The sequence below is a fragment of the Erinaceus europaeus genome, chromosome 5, assembly GCF_950295315.1.
Source record: "Erinaceus europaeus chromosome 5, mEriEur2.1, whole genome shotgun sequence".
Classification (NCBI taxonomy): Eukaryota; Metazoa; Chordata; class Mammalia; order Eulipotyphla; family Erinaceidae; genus Erinaceus; species Erinaceus europaeus.
In genome coordinates, this window is record NC_080166.1 from 6,316,687 (window position 1) to 6,336,576 (window position 19,890).

General features: G+C 42.0%; 1 protein-coding gene across 4 annotated transcripts in view; it reads left to right on the plus strand.

Moving 5' to 3' along the window:
* PARP8 (poly(ADP-ribose) polymerase family member 8) overlaps nt 1-19,890 on the plus strand; it is a 205,653-nt gene that overhangs the window by 114,749 nt on the left and 71,014 nt on the right. For 3 of the 4 annotated variants that reach the window (XM_060191018.1, XM_060191017.1, XM_060191016.1), the window contains exons 5-8: nt 4,146-4,235; nt 4,723-4,793; nt 8,440-8,517; nt 10,172-10,266. In XM_060191018.1, coding sequence (XP_060047001.1) covers nt 4,146-4,235; nt 4,723-4,793; nt 8,440-8,517; nt 10,172-10,266 — 334 coding nt within the window. The remainder of the gene's footprint in view (nt 1-4,145; nt 4,236-4,722; nt 4,794-8,439; nt 8,518-10,171; nt 10,267-19,890) is intronic. The other variant, XM_007518907.3, reaches the window with a different exon arrangement.

Genomic DNA, 19,890 nt, shown 5'->3' on the forward strand with positions numbered 1-19,890 from the left:
AACAGTCTCTAATGACACATACATGGCAAAAGGCTGATTGTTCTGGAATTCATAGGGTCCATTGAGAACATTCTGGTGAAGGACTTCAAATTTGGAAACATTTTACTCTGTTCTCAACTGTTACCTTAAACTCACGTCTCCCTCACCCTCCCTCTTTATGTTACACACTTTCTCATGTCTAAACAGGACCCATGTTGTTCATTCCAGATGTCAAAATAATTTGAGGAAAATTTAGAAGTAATTATTTGAGGGGGTCGGGCAGTAGCGAAGCAGGTTAAGCACACGTGGCCCAAAGCGCAGGGACAGGCGTAAGGATCTTGGTTGGAGCCCCCGGCTCCCCACCTGCAGGGGAGTCGCTTCACAGGCGGTGAAGCAGGTCTGCAGGTGTCTGTCTTTCTCTCCCTCTCTCTGTCTTCCCCTCCTCTCTCCATTTCTCTCTGTCCTATCCAACAACGACGACAACAATAACAACAACAATAAAACAACAAGGGCAACAAAAGGGAATAAATAAATATTTTTGAAAAATTAAAAAGAAAAGATAGGAATCTTTCACACAGGTGAGGTGATTTTCAAACACCAGCAGCAAAATGCTTCCCTTTACTTTTATTGATATTTTTATTATCTGTATTTATTTATTTATCGGATAGAGACAGCCAGAAATTGCGAAGAAGAAGCAGAGAGAAAGAGAGTGAGAGACAGAGACACACCTGTAGACCTGCTTCACCACTTGTGGAGCTTTCCCCCTGCAGGTGGGGGCTGGAGACTCGAACCAAGGTCCTTGCACATTGTAACATGGGCGCTCAACCTGGTGTGCCACCAAAATACTTCACTTTATAACTGAGCAGACCATGGTTAAGGACAAAAGAGATAGAGAGAGTTGATGTGAGTTCTCTGCTCTCCAACATACCTCTGTCTGGATATGTGTTTATTTCTGTGAATCCGGGCTAGGGCGTCCTAGTGGCAATCGGATAGATATTGTCACGAAACCTATAAAGTATTTGGTTTGGGTAAATTCAGCCCAAACCAGAAATTAAAGGTGGTGTTCTTCTTTTTTCTTTTTCTTTTTTTCTATTTTATTTGATAGGACAGAGAGCAATTGAGAGGGGAGGGGGGAGATAGAGAGGGTGAGAACCAGAGAGACACCTGCAAACTTGCTTCACTGTGTCTTCAGCACCCCATTCCTGCTGGGGGGGGGAGGCTTGAACCCCGGTCTTTACACATGGTAACATGTGTGCTCAACCAACATGTGTGCCACAGGCTGGCCCCGGTTAAAGTTTTTTCATGCTCAGTACTAATAAAAATACAAACTGATGAAAAATATCTTAGACATGATAGGTTTGAGTGCATAATCCTTTGGGATTTCTCTGTATTGCCGCTTGTATTGCTCACTAGCCTGGCTTACTTGTTTTCATTTTTAAAATGATTTTATTGAAGGTTTGATGGTTTACAATGTAATTGTTGATACATGGGTACCAGGTCTTAATAGCCCCATGACAAGTGTCTGCAAAAGACTCTCACCCCAACTTAAGTCCATTTCAACCATATTGTATCCTGACCTAACAACGTCCTCACCCCTTCTCTGCTCCTTTACGAGAGTCCTTTGTTTATGCAAGGTTTTCTTTTTGTTTCTGTTTCTGTCTTTGTTTCTTAAGTTCCATCTATAAATAAGACTATCTGGTATTTGTTTTCCCATTTTTGGCATCTTTCCTTCAACTTCCATCCAAGATGAGGTGAAAGATAACATCATTTTAAATAGCTGAGTAGTATTCTACTTGTGTGTATGTATCACAACTTGCCCTATCTTCCCCTCCCTTCCCTCCTTCCTTCCTTCCTTCCTTCCTCCCTCCCTCCCTCCCTCCCTTCCTTCCTTCCTTCCTTCCTTCCTTCCTTCCTTGTCAGAGCACTGCTCAGCTCTGGCTTATGGTGGTGTGGTGGGCTGAACTTGGGACTCAGGCACCTCAAGCTTGAGAGTCTTTTTGCATAACCATTATGCTGTCTACCTCCGCACCCAGTTCTCCTCCCATCCCCCATAGGTTTTCATCAAGAAATTCATTATGCAGAGGGGAAAACTCATTAAGTAGATTGAGCAGCAGATACTTTTGAATCAGTAAGACTAAAGAACTTAAGGAATTAAACAAAAACCTCAGTTTAATGGAGGCCCTGAAATAAGCTCATCAGTTAATGTTCAGATGACAACTGAAAACATGATAAAAGATCTCAAGTCAGGTTCTCATAATATTGTGTCAGTACAGTGAGAAAATGGTTCCTAATTGATAGTTATCTAAGTCATTACTTTATTTCCAAAGAAACATCTGCACAGTCAGTCACCTGAATGCTCATGTTCCTTAGCAGAAATTGATAATGGTCCTCTATTATTTGTCCTGTATTTTGTTGTTATGTAGTTTGTACGTCATTGGTGAATATATTATAGAGCCATTACTAGGCTGGGGCTGGGTGGTTATGCACCTGGTTGAGGCACATATTGTAGTGAGCAAGAAACCAGGTTTGAGTCTCCGGCCCCAACTGCAGAGGGGAAGGCATCATAAGTGGTGAAGCAGGGCTGCAGGTGTCTCTCTGCCTCTCTCCCTCTCTGTATCCCGATTCCCTCTCGATTTCTGTGTGTCTATCCAATAAATAGATCAAGATAATACAAAATAAAAGAACTAGTGGTCTGGGAGGTGGCACAGTGGAGAAAGCATTGGATTCTCAACCATGAGGTCCCGAGTTCGATCCCCGGCAGCACATGTAAGAGAGTAATGGCCGGTTCTTTCATTCCTATTTTGCTCATGAATAAATAAATACATTTAAAAAATAAAAGAACTATTACTAGGCTGAGGAGATAGCATAGAGCCTTTGATGCCCGAAGCACCAAAGGTCCCAGGTTCAGTCCCCAGCACTACTTTAAGCCAGAAGTGAGCAGTGCTTTAGTGTAAAAAAAAAAAAAACAACAAAACAAAAACCATTGCTAATGCATTGAGTCTGTTAGACTGCTGACTCACAGATATACAGTAGTCATCAGTGAGCAAGATGGAACAAACAGAGGTGTTTGCCATTCACCAGGAAGATAATCCTAAACTTAAAAAGGACTAAAGTTTGCTTCAGAAGTGGTGAGGCAGTGCTGCAGGCGTCTTTCTCTCTCCCTCTCTGTTTCCCTTCCTCTCGATTTCTGGCTGTCTCTATCACATAAACAAAGATAAAAAAGCACTGATTTTTCTGAAGGAAACAATAAGATACATAATAAAGCAATGAGATGATTTAATGTTCTAGCCACGAACTTACTTAGTATTTAGAAAACTAGTTCATGGATTAAGAAGAATTGTGAACCAATACAACGCTCTCCCTCCCCGTTCCTGTCCCTGTCCCTGTCCCTCTCCCTTCTCCCCTCCCCTCCCCCTCTCCCTCCCCCTCTCCCTCCCCCTCTCCCTCCCCCTCTCCCTCCCCCTCCCCCTCTTTCTCTCCTTCTCTGTCTCTCTCTATCTCCCTGTGTGCTTGCATGTCTCTCTCTCTCTCTCTCTCTCTAGTGTGACTTGCCATAAAATCTCTATTTCAGATTCCTTAGATGGCGTGACCCTGAGTTGTTGTTTGTCCTGGGTGTTCTGTTTACTAACTCTGCTTCCTCTCCTAAGTAGTTGTGGTGGGAAGAGCCTTCTTATGTGAGACTGATGGATTGACTGGTTGCCTGGGAATACTCATTGTCTGCTAACAGAAATGTCTGTAGTCTTAAGTTTTTATTTTTTCTAGGAAGTGAAATATATTTAAATCAGTCATCTTATTTTCAAATATAAATCTGAAGCTTACTTTACTATTTTTCTAAGTTTAATTGGAACATCATGCACCTCATGAGTGTTGAAAAACAATGTCATTCTAGCATTTTCTAAAGGACATTTCTCTTTCAGGTTAGTATTCCTTTGCATATAAGGGTTTAAAATATTTATATATTTATCCATTTACTTAATACTTTTAAATTAAGTAAATAGAGAGGGAGTTTTACGAGTGGTAGAGAAAGAGTGAGCAGAACACTAGTCCCCTCTGGCTGGTGATAGGGCTGGGGATTGAACATGGGCCTTCAGAGCCTCAGGCCCGAGAATCTCTAGTATAACCATTATGCTGTTTCCCCTGCCCTAATTATCCATATTTCCTTGCAGATAATACATACGTGTCAAGTTCAGAAAATGATGAAGATGTTTTAGTTACTACAGAGCCCATCCCAGTAATTTTTCACCGAATAGCTACAGGTAATAGTTTAATCACCTGGTTCATTCTACATCAGTATTTTATCTGAAACATTTTTAAGTCAGGTTCTCTATACAGATTTTCTATTAAAGGTGCACTTGTTTCTCCCCCGTTTTTGAAATGTATTAATACAGTATTTGCAGAGGTCTTGTTTAAATGTATTGTGTTGATAGTTCCTCTTGGGGAAACATTTTCATGCATGATTATACTGCTAGACTAATTAAATATTTAGCATACCTACTTCAGGCAGTGTACATTCCTTGAAGCATATAGTGAGAGCTGTGAGGGAGTCTATACAGTAGCTTTTTTTTTTTTTATATATATATATATATTCTTATTGACTAAGAAAAGCCAAAACGGTTTATATATAGTTTCAAAATATATTTAATTTTCTTGTTACCAAATGAGTGTTTTCTTACTGGGACTTACACGTTTGGAAAATAGCACATTGAAAACTAAAATTTATTTTTAATGATGACTCTCTTTCAGAATTAAGAAAGACAAATGACATTAACTGTTGCTTATCCATACAATCCAAATTGCAAAAGGAAAATGGGGAGGTATGTAAATTCTCCTTCGTACTTGGTCAAAATAACCTAGACCGTCAGCATTCACAGTGCTCGCTCTTAATAGTGTCGTTCTTAAGTTTCAAATTGCACCTGGTGAGTGAAACTTAAACCCCTGGCTTAGGGTCTCAGGTGGTGATGTAGTGACTTGAACTCTGAAAAGAAACTTCCCTTTAAAATAGCAGCAAATTCAGGTTTATCTAAAGGGCATGTAAAACCTAACTCAGTTCTCAATTTTATTCAAATGTTGTAGTTAACCGAGGACTTATGTAATTTATGATAACTGTATTTGACCATACATCAGTTAGATGGAAACCGTACAATTTCCCTTGGAAGTGATGAGAGAGCTATGTGCACCTGTGTTCACAGCAGCACTGTTTGCAGCAGCCCAAACACGAGTGCAACCTAGACGCCCACCAACTTGTCAGTGGTTAAGAAAGTCACACGTAGTGAATACATAACGGAATACTAGCCATCTGCAACACATGATGAACTCCTCATCTCCTTTGCCTCCTGTTGGGTGGAACTTGAAGGGACTGTGTGTGCTAAGTGAGGTAAGGCAGAGAGAGAAAGATGAGTACTGGTGGACTCACTTATTGGTGGAATTGAAGAAACAAGGAACGAAAAAGCAGAACAGAGTGAAACCTGGATTAGGGATGGCCTATTGCGGGAAGACCAAGGAGGATGGGGTGGGATGGGGTGGAGGAGGAGGTGGTGGGTGAGTGAGTGTGGGAGACCCAGTGCAGGACAGTGGAGAAGGACTTGGTATTGGTTTACAGGCACCTGTGAGGAAAGATAAGAAATTGTAGCCAGTTGAGAACAGATGTCATATAAATCATTATTTCTTTTTTTAAAATCTTTTAAAAATATTTATTCTCTTTTGTTGCCCTTATTGTTTTTATTGTTGTAGTTATTATTGTTGTTGTTGATGTCATTGTTTTTGGATAGGACAGAGGGAAATGGAGAGAGGAGGGGAAGGCAGAAAGATAGACACCTGCAGACCTGCTTCACCACCTGTGAAGCAATGCCTCTGTAGGTGGGGAGCCGGGGGCTTGAACCGGGATCCTCACGCTGGTCCCTGCGCTTTGTGCCACGTGCACTTAACCTGCTGCGCTACCGCCCGACTCCCTTAAATCATTATTTCTTTAGTAAAGTAATTTCAGAAGCACTCTGAAGTTTGAGAAGCAATGATGATTTATTTAGCTAAAATAGCAGAGGACATTGATATAATTTTGTTATTGACTGCTATTCAGAAAAATAACTAATACACTAGCCTATTTCCCTCACCTTTAAAACATGTACTTGAGTCTATAAATAAAAATACGGATATTAAGCAAATAAAATGAGTGCTCTGGAGCCAACAGTTTTCTGCTTTTAAAACTGCATCCTCGGGAGTCTGGTGGTAGTGGGTTAAGCGCACATGGTGCAAAGTGCAAGGACCGTCTTAAGGATCCCGGTTAGAGCCTCTGGCTGCCCACCTGCAGGGGAGTCGATTCACAAGTGATGAAGCAGGTCTGAGGTGTCTTAGCTTTCTCCCCCCCTCTGTCTTCCCCTCCTCTCTCCATTTCTCTCTGTCCTATCCAACAACAATGGCATCAATAACCACAACAATGTCAAACAACAAGGGCAACAAAGGGGAAAATAAATAAAATAAATATTAAAAAAATTTAAAAAACAAACAAACATGCACCCTCAGTATAGCGCTCCCTTCCTAGGGATGTAGTGCTGTGTTATTCATGTTTTTATTTCTCTCTTTTAGCACTGATTTTACAGTACAGTTGCTAAAAAAAATGTAGCAGTTACAAATCCTGGTCGACTTTTCTGTTTTCATAAGGGATTTGAAAATTGATTTATAAATTTAAGGGTAGATAAAAAAACATTAGATTCCTATATCTAAAAAAAATATATCTTCTCATAATTATATCGATAATCTCAAGAATAAAAACTAACTACCATTAGTTATTAGATGACGCTTCATTCCCCCACCCCCACCCCTCAGGACTTAATTAGGGCTTTGTGACCCTGCAGTTCCACCCATCCCAGTGCAGTTTCTCCTTTTCATCTTTTTTCTCCTCCTCCTCCTCCCCCCCCTCCCCCTCCCCTTCCCCCCTCCCCTTCCCCCTCCCCATCCCCCCTCCCCTTACCCTTCCCCTCTCCCCCTTCCCCTTCCCTCCCCCCTCCCCCTTCCCTCCCCCCTCCCCCTTCCCTTCCCCTTCCCCCTCCCCCTTCCCTCCCCCCTCCCTCCCCCCTCCCCCTTTCCTTCCCCCTCCCCTTCCCCCCTCCCCGTCCCCCTCCCCCTTCCCTTCCCCCTTCCCCCCTTCCCGTCCCCCTCCCCCTTCCCTTCCCCCCTCCCCCCTTCCCCTCCCCCCTTCCCGTCCCCCTCCCCCTTCCCTTCCCCCCTCCCCCCTTCCCCTCCCCCCTTCCCTTCCCTCTCCCCCTTCCCCTCCCCCTCCCCCTCCCCCCTCCCCTCCCCCCTCCCCCCCTCCCCTCCCCCCTCCCCCTCCCCCTCCCCTCCCCCTCCTCCTCCTCCTTCTTGCAACAGTGAGGGAGACAGGAGTAATCACTTTCTGCTCCTGCAGCTGTCCCTGTTTGGTGCTCCCATGGTGCTCTGCGGCTCAGAATCTAGGTCCTGGTTTATGGTTAAATCTCTTTTTCTACCAGGCAAGCTATCTCCCAGTCCCCTTATAGGAATTTTTGTTGTCTGTGTTTGTGTGTTTGTTTTTTTTTCCCCCCTCAGGGTCATTGCTGGGGCTCAGCGCCAGCACTAGGAATCCACTGCTCCTGGAGGCCATTTTCCCCATTTTGTTGACATTGTTTGCACTTTTAACAGCTGTGGTTCAGTTAATTTATAACTAAAACTTGAATTTCAAGCATAGTGAAATCAACTTTTGGAATCTGAAAGCAAACACGAATAATGTTGGTATACTGAGGGTTTTCTTTGTAATGGGCTTGATATTTATTTTCATAGTTTGTGTTTTATTTTGTTGGATCCAATGTTTTTTTTTTTGTTTTTTTTGTTTTTTTTCCCTTTGGGTAGTGTTGGCAGTGGACGTGAGAATAGTTGAAGAGGTTTTAAATACAAAATCTAATCAGTATGAGCTTGTTAAATGCTTAATCAGAAAAAAAAAGGCCGAAATGCAATTGATTCCACAGTCTGTTTTCTTTGTAGACATCGAATAGTAAATGAAACGACTCATTCAGCACGAGCTGTTAGAACTTTTTTTTTAAAAAGGAACTTTGCAGAGCTGACTGCACCCACAGAACTGCATTTTTTGTTTGTACTGCACCTGGAAGGATATACCTAAAATGCCCATCATATATACAAGATACCCTTGTTGAAACTTACTGCTACTGCTACTTTGTTTTTAAAACGAGGCAGGCTAATTGAATACTAAATCTGTCTTACTTTTTTTTTTTTTAATTTCCATTTATTGGATAGGGACAGCCAGAAATTCTGAGGGAAGGGGGAAATAGAGAGGGAGAGATGCAGAGAGACACCTAAAACCCCGCTTCACCACTGGCAAAGCTTCTCCCCTGTACATGGGGACCGGGGACTCAGACCTGGGGCCTTACGCGTTGTTAACACGTGCACTCAACCAGGTGTACCACCATCCAGCCCCTGTCTTATTCTTATTTCAAGGAGTCAAGACAAAATAGTACAGTGGAAGAAGATTCTGAAGGTGATAATGATTCTGAGGAGTTTTATTATGGAGGACAGGTAAGCACACCAGGTCTTCAAGTCATGGCTTTCCCCGAAGGATACTCACACACGGTGTAGTGGAAATATGTTCTTATAGTTTATGTACTTCTGTTGTTTAGTCAGACATTAAGGTCACTTCTCCAGTTAACTGGTCTCACTTACAGTGAATTTGTCTTAATTTATTGCAGACATTCTTTTTTTTTTTCTTTTTTTGCCTCCAAGGTTGTTGCTGGGGCTTGGTGCCTGCACCATGAGTCCACTGCTCCTAAAGGCTACTTTTTTCCTTTGTTGCCCTTGTTGTTTTTAATCATTGTTGTGGTTATTATTATTGTTTTTATTGATGTCATTGTTGTTGGATAGGACAGAGCGAAATGGAGAGAGGAAGGGAAGACAGAAAGGGGGAGAGAAAGATAGACACCTGCAGACCGCCTGTGAAGTGACTCCCCTGCAGGTGGGGAGCCAGGGGCTCGAACCAGGATCCTTACTCCAGTCCTTGTGCTCAACCCGCTGCAGTACCTCCTGACTCCCTTATTGCAGATATTCTTATAGACAGCAATTTATAACGATTTGGACATCCACATGTCATATATATGCACATATATTTTTATATGTATATATATCATGCTCAATGAATATTTTGAAATGGTGGCATTTTTAACAAAAGCACAGATTGTGAGTTTTAAATAGAAGATGATTAGCCTTTGTAAAAATTGGTTGGTCCTAATTATTCAGCATCCTTATTATTCTGTTTCTGTTTGTTGTCTTCCTTTTCCTTTTACGCACTACAAGTGTTTGTTCCAAGATTGTTGTGAAGAAACATGATAATTGATATATTGATAACAGCATAGTCATTGCACTACAAGTGTTTGTTCCAAGATTGTTGTGAAGAAACATGATAATTGATATATTGATAACAGCATAGTCATTTTCCCCCATAAGAAGAGTTGCCATATCTTCCCAGCTTAATGCTAAAATGTTAAACTGAAAGTTACGTTTCCGTAAGCCTCTTGATGACCTGTGACTTGTCAGTCAGAATCTGGTCTCATGGGACGGTAACAGGTAAAACAGGTGCATTAAACTCAGAGACATCACTATGTAGAAAATAGAAAGCGACCTGTCAGAATCAAAAACCAGTGATAGGTCAGTAAGGCATATACAGGACAGGAGAGATTTTTTGAACAGATTTTGTATCTTTGGGCAAGCCTTTCCAGCAAGAGGATCCTTTTTCTGCCGGCTCTTTAACAATCATAAAACTTTTATGCAAAGTGGTTTTTTTCCAGGTCTGTTTCTTCCAGATCTGATTTATTTTGGTTTTGTTCACACAGCAGAATCTTACAGAGAGGAAATAAATGCTTTTTTTTTTTTGTTTGTTATTTAGTCTGGAAGTTTTTCAGATTTTCTACGGGACCAGACACATTATTATTATTATTGTATTTTTTTACTATTTTAACACTTGTATTTTCTTTGTATCGAATTAACCTCTTTTTACTTGTAAACCCAGTAAGTCATACAGACAGGACACATGTGAACACCCAGCTGTGTTCCCTGTGTTTACTAGAAGGTGACGGAAACAGCACGCATGCCAGGGCCTACAGGTGAACTGCCCAAGAGGTTGTTTATACCTTGACTCTTGATTCTCTGTGAGCACTTCCACACCATCTCCTGCCACCAGGTGAACTACGACGGGGAGCTGCACAAGCACCCACAGCTGGAAGCTGACCTGTCTGCAGTGAGAGAGATATATGGGCCACACGCAGTTTCTCTCAGGTAAGCAAGTGCCTTTGGGGAATCAAACATAAGCTTATTTGGTAATTCACTGAAACAGCCTATTGGAGTTATTTCGGTGGAAAGTTTCTTAGTCTGGTTAAGTCTGAAAGCATTTGACATTTTACTGTGTTTATACTTACCAAGGGATGGCTTCAAGGGGGCCAGGCAGTGACACTCCCTACAGAGCACACACGTGAGGACTTGGGCTTGGGTTCAGGCCCTGCGCCCCTCCGTCAGGAGGAAAGGTTTGTGAGAGTTGAAGCAGCACTGAAGCAGGTCTCCGTCCCTTCCTTCCTCCATTATTTCCCTCTTTCTTCTCAATTTCCATCGGTTTCTATCAACAAAAAGAATTTTAAAAGGAAAGAAAAAAATGAACCCAGGAGTGGTAGATTTGTCATGTGGACACCAAGCCCCAGCAATAACCCTGCTAACAATAAAACAAAACAAAACAAAACAAAAAAAACACCTTACTTATTACTATTTTGACTTTTTTTGTTGTTGTTAAGCTTACAATGATTGAATTAAGTAGATTTGTTGTTCTAGAGTGCTAGTTTAGTGACATTTCAGTATTCTCATAATCCATTCCTATAGTAGTTTTGGCCAGCCGGGGTCCATGTGGTAATGATGAATAAAAAATATATCACATTGTGAATAGTACATAATGCTTCATAGTGCTATTTCCCCTTCCTCTCAATTTCTGACTATCTCTAGCCAATAAATAAAAATAATACAAATTTAAATCATATCATGATATGTGGTCTGGCTCTAAAAAAAAAAAAAATAAGGGAACCTATTTGGTCTGTTTGTTTCAATGGTAGTAAATATTCTTTGCCCTCATAAGCTACCTTTGACCATCTCATTCCTTCAGAACCCCCCCCCCCCCACACACACACACACACACACACAATCCTTGCTTGCCTTTCTTTTCTCCCTATAATGGAAGACAAAGCCTTTATTGCTACCATATTGGTTTCCTTCCAGGAGTTCAGTTGGATTAGAGTTGTTTCTGTTCTCCAAATAAACCCACCTTTCCCCCATTGATTCTGAATTTTTGTTCCACTTGTCTGGTAGCCAGATGTGCTCTCTTCCTTAATGTCATTGCTCTTCATTGAGAACCAGCCAGAGTCATGCGCATTGTGACATGTCGGCTCAACCAGGTGCGCCACCGTCCGGCCCCTTTAAGACAAATTTCCTTACTTCCTAAGCCCCAGTTGTATTGTTATCTCAACGATCATCTATATTAGTATTTACTTATTAATAAAGTTATTGAGGGTAGCGCAACAGGTTAAGTGTAGGTGGCAAAAAAAAAAAAGTTATTGAGGGCCAATGAAATAGCTCACTTGGGGAGTGCTCTGCTTTGCCTTATGTACCACCTAGGTTCGAGTCCAGTCTCCGTGCAGCAAAGGAAGCTTCAGTGTAATGGTCTCTCTCACTCTTTCTCTGCCTTCTCGTGTTCTATCAATAATAGTAATAATAATATAAACCAAAATGATTGGCTTCATCAGCTGTTGAACTTTGTTGGTATAGGATTTGATTCAAATGACGTTATCTCTAGTGATAAAAAGGTTTTGAGTTTTCCCTTTGCTGTTTCATGTAGGAGTTTTAATTCCAGTGAAGCCTTACTGAATGCCAGCTGTAAGAACAGCTTCCCAACTCTAGAGTTTTTTCCTCTAACTTACAGAGGATGTTTTCAGAACCAATGATCTTTTTCAGAGGCCTCGTAGCATAAAAGTGAATTATAGCAGGGCTATTTTGATTCATTTAAAATAAATAAGAATGAATTTATCGTCCACTGTCAAGTACTGAGCCCTGGCTACATGGCACAAGGAGCAGGAGTTAAGCGCTTGTCTTGGAATCATCTTGCCTGCAAAGTCCTAAGACCATTGCAAACAGACTGTTCTAATTATCTGTTCCTTTACTTAATTGAAGTTTATAAGAACTTAATGAAGTCTGAAGAGCAATAGTACCACAGTATGCATAATAGGCTATTTGGTGTCTTTTGAGCAAGGCAGCTAACCGCATCTCAGTTAGACTCTGTAAGAGACAGGAGTAACTGAGATTGCCCTGATGGAGACAAACCCTCTTAAATAGATCGAAGGAGCATCTAGGAGAAGTGGCTGAAAGACTTACTTGTTAAACCACTCATTTTAGTTCTATATGCTTCTGTGCAAATGTACATCAGTGAGTGTGCCGAACCATTGTAAACACTGACAACTCTAATTCACAAGTTCTTCTAAAAGAAGTGAGTTAGGTCTCTGGGGAAATAATAATTTACCCTATGAGGAGTCTCACTGTTTCACTGTGAATCACAACTAAGAGGTTCTGCTAATATATATGTGTGTGTGTGTGTTTCTTTTTTAAAAAAATTTATTTATTTATTTACTCCCTTTCGTTGCCCTTGTTTTTTTTTTTATTGCTGTAGTTATTATTGTTGTCATCATCATTGTTGGTTGGACAGGACAGAGAGAAATGGAGAGAGAAGGGGAAGACAGAGAGGAGGAGAGAAAGATAGACACCTGCAGACCTGCTTCACCGCCTATGAAACGACTCCCCTGCAGGTGGGGAGCTGGGGGCTCGAACTGGGATCCTTACACCAGTCCTTGCACTTTGCGCCACGTGCGCTTAACTCGCTATGCTACCGCCCCACTGTGTGTGTGTGTGTGTGTGTGTGTGTGTGTTTCTTCCATTATAATGAATTTGCACCTGTAGTCCGGTGTGTATAAGAAATCTGTCAGTTCTTTCTGCAAACTATCTGGGATTACTGTTTTTCGGAAGGTAGAGGCTTGAATGTTCTCATTTGGTTAGGAATGATAATTTTCCTGGGCTTCCAGTTTCTAGCCTATATAAAAATTCTTTTGCTTTATGATCTTTGTGTTTTCCATTAAAAAAATTGAAGCTGTAGGAGTCGTACTTTTGCCCTTTTTGTTGTGACTAATTTTTTTAATGTGACTAATGTATGTAGAAAGGTCGTGAAATTGGCGATATTTTGCGTTTCCACCACTTTTTTTTGTGGATAGTCCACTATACTGGCATCTGTTGCAGTTGATATGTTGAATGACAGGCTATGCTAAGCATTTTTTTTTCTTGAGGTTTAAGAAAGTGTATGGTAGGGAGTTGGGCTGTAGCGCAACGGGTTAAGCGCAGGTGGCGCTAAGCTCAAGGACCAGCATCAGGATCCCGGTTCGAGCCCCCGGCTCCCCACCTGCAGGCAGGTCCCTTCACAGGCGGTGAAGCAGGTCTGCAGGGGTCTATCTTTCTCTCCCCCTCTCTGTCTTCTCCTCCTCTCTCCATTTCTTTCTGTCCTATCCAACAACAACGACATCAATAATAACTACAGCAATAAAACAACAAGGGCAACAAAAGGGAATAAATAAATAAAATAAAATAAATAAATAAAAAAAAGAAAGTGTATGGTAACTATACGGAACACACATATACCTGTCTGTGTGTATACAGGCATATTATAAAAAAGAAGAAAAAAGTAAAGAAAAAAGTCATAAAGCAGGAGGAACCACTTTAATTTCTCGGGATTTCCTTGTTCTATAGTCAGAAGGATTTATTAAACCTTTTGGGGTGGGGGACAGGCCTTGGCATACTTGGTGAGCACACATATCACTGAATGCTAGGACCTGGGTTCAGCCTCTGCTCCTATCTGTAGGGAGCATTTCACTAGCAGGGAAGCAGATCTGCAAGTGTCTCTCTTTTTTCCTACCCCCCCCCCCATTCCCTTTCAATTTCTACCTTATGAGATAAAATAGAAATTAAGAAAGAAAAAGAAAAATACTGCCTCTAGGAGTTGTGGATTCATAGTGCTGGCACACTTAGCCCCAGCAATAATCCTGGTGGCAATTCAAAAAAAAATTTTTTTTTCTTTCTTTTTTTCTTTCATTTATTTATTTATGAGAAAGATAGGAGGAGAGAGAAAGAACCAGACATCACTCTGGCACATGTACTGCTGGGGATCGAACTTGGGATCATGTCATGCTTGAGACTCCAAAGCTTTATCACTGCGCCACCTCCCGGACCACCTTGTTTTTTCTTTGTAAATACAACAGGGTACCTTCCTGCTCAATTAACGCTAGGTGTTGTGGACACTCAGTTAGTTCCACCAGTGAGAAGTGAGAAGTGTGTCCCCATGATTCATGCACGATTTCACCCTGGTTTTTTTTTTAATATTTATTTATTTCCTTTTGTTGCCCTTGTTGTTTTATTGTTGTAGTTATTATTGTTGTTGTCATTGGATAGACAGAGAGAAATGGAGAGAGGAGGGGAAGACAGAGAGAGAGAGAAAGACAGACACCTGCAGACCTGCTTCACAGGCGGTGAAGCGACTCCCCTGCAGGTGGGGAGCTGGGGGCTCAAACCAGGATTCTTAAGCCGGTTCTTGTGCTTCATGCAACTTGTCCTTAACCCGATGCGCCACCACTGACCCCCACACTCCTTTACCCTGGACCCCTTCGTGACGAAATTAACCAGCGTCACCACTCTTTGCTGTATTCTGTGGTTACCATACTGGGTGAATGAGATCTAAACCCTGGATTTAAGCCTTTGTCCCCACCTGCAAAGCTTCTTGATTTATGAAACAGTAAGTGTGCCTATTTCTCTTCCCCTGTCTCTCCTCTCCCATGCCATTTCTTTTCTTTTTTAATTTTTTATTTGCATTATTATTGGATAGAACAGAGAACAATCGAGAGGGGAAGGGGAAATAGAAAGAGAGTCATCTGCAGCCCTGCTTTACCACTCTTAAAGCTTCTGCCCTTAAGGTGGGGATCAGGGGTTTGAACCTGAGTCCGTGCTCACGATGATGTAATGAGGAGTGCCACCGCTTGCCCTCAGTCATTCTCTCTCTCTGCTATCAATTGAAACAAACAAACAAACAAACGAATAAACAAATAAATAAAATGGGGAAAATGGCCACCAGGGGCAGTAGATTCATCATGCAAGCATTGAACCAAAGTAACCTGGTGGGCATTAAAACAAAAAAGAAAAGATATATATATATATATATATATATATATATATATATATATATATATGGGATATGCATATGATATATATTTATACATCACATATTTAAATATATATTTATATATTATAAATATATTTATATACAATATATATTTAATATATAATAAATATATTTCTATATTATATAAAATATAAATATATATATATATATATATATATATATATATATATATATATATATATGAGAGAGAGTGAGTGAGGGGGGCGAGGGGCTGGGGGAGAGGCAGAGTAACTGAGATTTTGAGGATGCTGGTTACCATAGTAGTGTGCAGCCGACCTTGAAAGATGCTGTTCGTGAGTGAGCATTTTTCCTTTCCCACCAGAAGTATTTCTGGGGCGCCACACCTGCACACAGGGCCCGCCACACCCTGGGGTCTCCCGTTGTTTCACTTTCTTTCTTTCTTCCTTCCTCCCTTCCTTTCTCTCTCTCTTTCTTTTTTTATTATTGATTTTCCCTTTTGTTGCCCTTGTTGTTTTATTGTTGTAGTTATTATTGTTGTTGTCATTGTTGGATAGGACAGAGAGACATGGAGAGAGGAGGGGAAGACAGAGAGGGGGAGAGAAAGATAGACACCTGCAGACCTGCTTCACCACCTGTGAAGCGACTCTCCGGCAGGTGGGGAGCCGGGGGCTCGAACCGGAATCCTTCCCCCAGTCCTTGCTCTTTGTGCCACGTGTGCTTAACCCACTACACTACCACCTGTTTCCCCCTTCCTTCCTCCCTTCCTCCCTTCCTTCCTTCCTTCCTTCCTTCCTTCCTTCCTTCCTCCCTCCCTCCCTCCCTCCCTAACTACCTTTCTTTCTTTCTTTCTTTCTTTCTTTCTTTCTTTCTTTCTTTCTTTCTCTTTCTTCCTTTTTTCCTTCCTTCCTTTCTCTCTCTCTCTCTCTCTCTTTCTTTCTTGATTTTCTTTCTTTGTTCCTTCATTCCTTTCTTTTATTTATTTCCTTTTGTTGCCCTTGTTTTATTGTTGTAACTGATGTTATTGGATAGGACAGAGAGACATGGAGAGAGGAGGGGAAGACAGAGGGGGAGAGAAAGACAGACACCTGCAGACCTGCTTCACTGCTTGTGAAGTGACCCCCCTGCAGGTGGGGAGCCGGGGGCTCGAACCAGGAGCCTTAACGCTGGTCCTTGAGCTTTGTGTCACGTGCGCTTAACCCACTGCGCTACTGCCCGATTCCTCCTTCCTTCCTTCCTTCCTTCCTTCCTTCCTTCCTTCCTTCCTTCCTTCCTTCCTTCCTTCCTTCCTTCCTTTTAAGTTAGAGGAAAGGAGGGAAGGACAGAAGGAGTGACTGCAGTGACATTCCACTTGTGGTGTGAAGCCTCCCTGTCAGGTCTTCCCGTGTGGGGGCAGGGTGCTCAGCGCGGGTCCCAGCACAGTGAGCTGTGTGCTCGGCCTCCGTGATCCCAGGCTTACACAGACTCTTTTGGCGTATCAATCTCCCTTCTATGTCTGCTTGCAAACTCTTAAGAAAACACGCAAACTAGCAAAAAACGAGAACAAACAAAAACGCCTAATACTGAAAGTCAGGAGAAATGGTGACAGAAGGTCCAAAGAGGGACTAAGAGGGCAGTGCTTTCTTCCAGTACTGGCACAGGATCCAGATTTCAGCTTAAAAATGCTCTCACTCTGCTCCCCACTGCTTCAACATCTGTATTCCCTCAACACAACCCAGCCTTTTCATGCCATGCTGGAGTTGTACAGCTGTTTATATATTATACTTCTTTTTGCCTTGCTGCTTTCTATGGGGTTCTTTTCTTGCCTGGATATAATTTTAAAATTGTTTTCAGTTCTGTTTTTTCTTTTCTTTTTTTTTTTTCCTCCCCTTTAGAGAACCTCATAGCTTTCTTCCTTAGATACAGCCTTGAAAACGCATTCATCTGCCAAGACTGCTTCCTGGATACTGGAATTGCATATTTCTTGGCTCATTCACAAATCTCTCTCCCGCACTGAGTGAAAAACACACACCATATAGACATGCGGAGATAGACATGCAAGCTGCTGAGTTGCAGATGTCATGAGAAGGCGTCTGTTTTGTCTTCAGCTACACCTTAAAATCCAGTGGACCAGATTTTTAACTTATTTTTATTAGTGATTTAGTATTGCTTTCCACACTGTAAGATAACAGGGGTATGACTTCATACCTTTCCCACCACCAGAGTTCTGTGTCCTCTTCCCTCTATAGAAAACTGCAGTAATTCTTCCAAGATCACTGATACGGGGTGACTATTATTTCTATAAGTATATAGATTTATACACATCTGCCCTCTTTTTTTTTTTTTTCTTATGGTCTTGCCTTCTCTTCCTTTCTAAATCACACCTACTACGTCTGAGTGTGTGTGTGTGTGTGTGTGTGTGTGTGTGTGTGTGTGTGTGTGTGTGTGCCACCTCCCTCACTCTGGCTCTGGATGGAATGGGAGTTCAGAGCCCTCTGGTCATCTTCCCCTAACATTTACCCCTCTGGGAGCATGGACCAATATTCTTTATGGGATACAAAAGGTGGGACATTTGGCTTCTAGAATTACTTCCCTGGAGTTGGGTGTTGACAGGTTAATTCACACCCCCAGCCTGTTTCTATCCTTCCCTAGTGGGACAGGGCTCTGAGGAGGTGAGGTTCCAGGACATTGGTGAGGTGGTCTTCCCAAAGAGGTCAGGATGGAATCATGGTAGCTGTGCAACTTGGTGGCTGAAAGGCGCTAAGATATAAAGCAGGACAAAATGTTTAATGAACAGGAACCGTTAAGTAGGAATAGAGGAGGCAGGAGTAGGGACTTTAGGGTGGGAAGAGGTTAGAAAATCTATTTCAGGTGTGTTTCTAGGTGCCCATGACTGGTAAATTTTTCTGGAGCTTGATATTTAACCTGCAGGTGGATTAAAAATATTGTCTGGGAAGATGGGTATCAGAGATGAGACTAGAAAGGACTAGAGAGCTGGATCGGGGCAGAGAGTAACTCCCAAACTTGAAGAAAATACATGGGCGCACAGTGGATTAAGCACACATAGTATGAAGCCCAAAGACCAAGGTAAGGATCACAGTTTGAGCCCCCAGCTCCCCTCCTGGTGGTGGTGGTGGTGGGGGGGGGGTCATTTCACAAGCGGTGAAGCAGGTCTGCAGGTGTCTTTCTCTCCCCCTCTTTGTCTCCCCCTCTTTGTCTTCCCCGCCTCTCTCGATTTCTCTTTGTACTATCCAACAATAAGAACAACAACAAAATGTAAAAAATAGCCTCCAGGAGCACAATGGATAAGCAATGTGGGCACAGAGTCCTAGCAATACCCTGGAGGAAAAAGAAAGAAAGAAAGAAAGAAAGAAAGAAAGAAAGAAAGAAAGAAAGAAAGAAAGAAAGAAAGAAAGAAAGAAAGGAACTATACAAATGCAATTAACTACTTCTGTTTCCTACGCTGATCTGACCCCAGGGTCCGATCTATTCATAGTTCACACAGGAGCCTGAATGACCTCCGAGTCCCTATCAGTCTGTGTTCACAGTTCTTGGTCACAGCCGAAAAGTGCACTCATTTCAGAAGCAGTTTTCCTGCAGTTCCAGTGTCAGGTGACCCAGCCTCCTTTCAGAGAATGAGTGAGCCATCTTTACCATTCATTCCTAGTTCATCGTGATGGTGCGGCCCTGAAGGGCTTTTGCCTATCTTCCTGGTGGAAGTGACCAGTGATGGTGGAGAGAGGGATCTCTTAGACACCTAGGTCCATTGAATCAATGGGGGAATCTAAGTATTTCTCAACTAGGGCCTCAGATGGGGTGGTCTGGTATTGACCAAAAAGGCCGTTATTAAGAGAGCCATTCTCTTGCACCATCAGCCTCGCCAGATTATTGGGGTTGGAGGATTCACATTTCTGGCTTGGCATCTCTTGTTACAATCAGAAGCAAAGAGGCAATGTCAGCATAACATGGCATGGTGGCACTGGTCACCTTGATTTAGTTGAGGTCAGTAGAGGCAGTTTAACAGGCTAAAAAATCAAGAGGAAAGACATCAAGAAATTCAGGCAAAGTCCCAGAGGTGTTTTTTTTTTTCAGCTTATTTTATTATTTCATTTTTATTGCCACAAGGGTTATTGCTGACAGGCTTTGGTGCCTGCACAATGAATCCATAACCCCTGCAAGTGGTGTCGCCCACCCCTCAACTTTTTTTCTTTATTTGATCAGAGATATGGAAAGGAGAGATAGACAGAAGAAGAGAGATGGAAAGACACTTGGCAGTACTTCACACTCTTAAAGGGTAACGTGTGTGCTTAACCAGATGTGCTGCCATCTGGCCTCCATAACGGACCACTTTTCAAAAGCAGGACTAACTCAGTAGCAGAAGAGGTTTACTTCTTGAGGTCTTGTGATAGAGTTTTATGCAAGCATATACGTATCATTTTCTTGCAGCTGACAAGGAGAGCCTAGGTATCTAAACTATATTTTGATAGCCAGCACAGTCACTGTGAATTTCTTTTTGATATACACATACGAAATTTATTGCAGTATTACTTACTGTAGTCAAGTCAAAGAAATAAAGTGTCCACCCTATGTGCAGTGAAGCAATGCTGCAGGTTTTTCTCTATCTGTGTCACCTCCATTTCTTCTTTTTTTTAAATTTC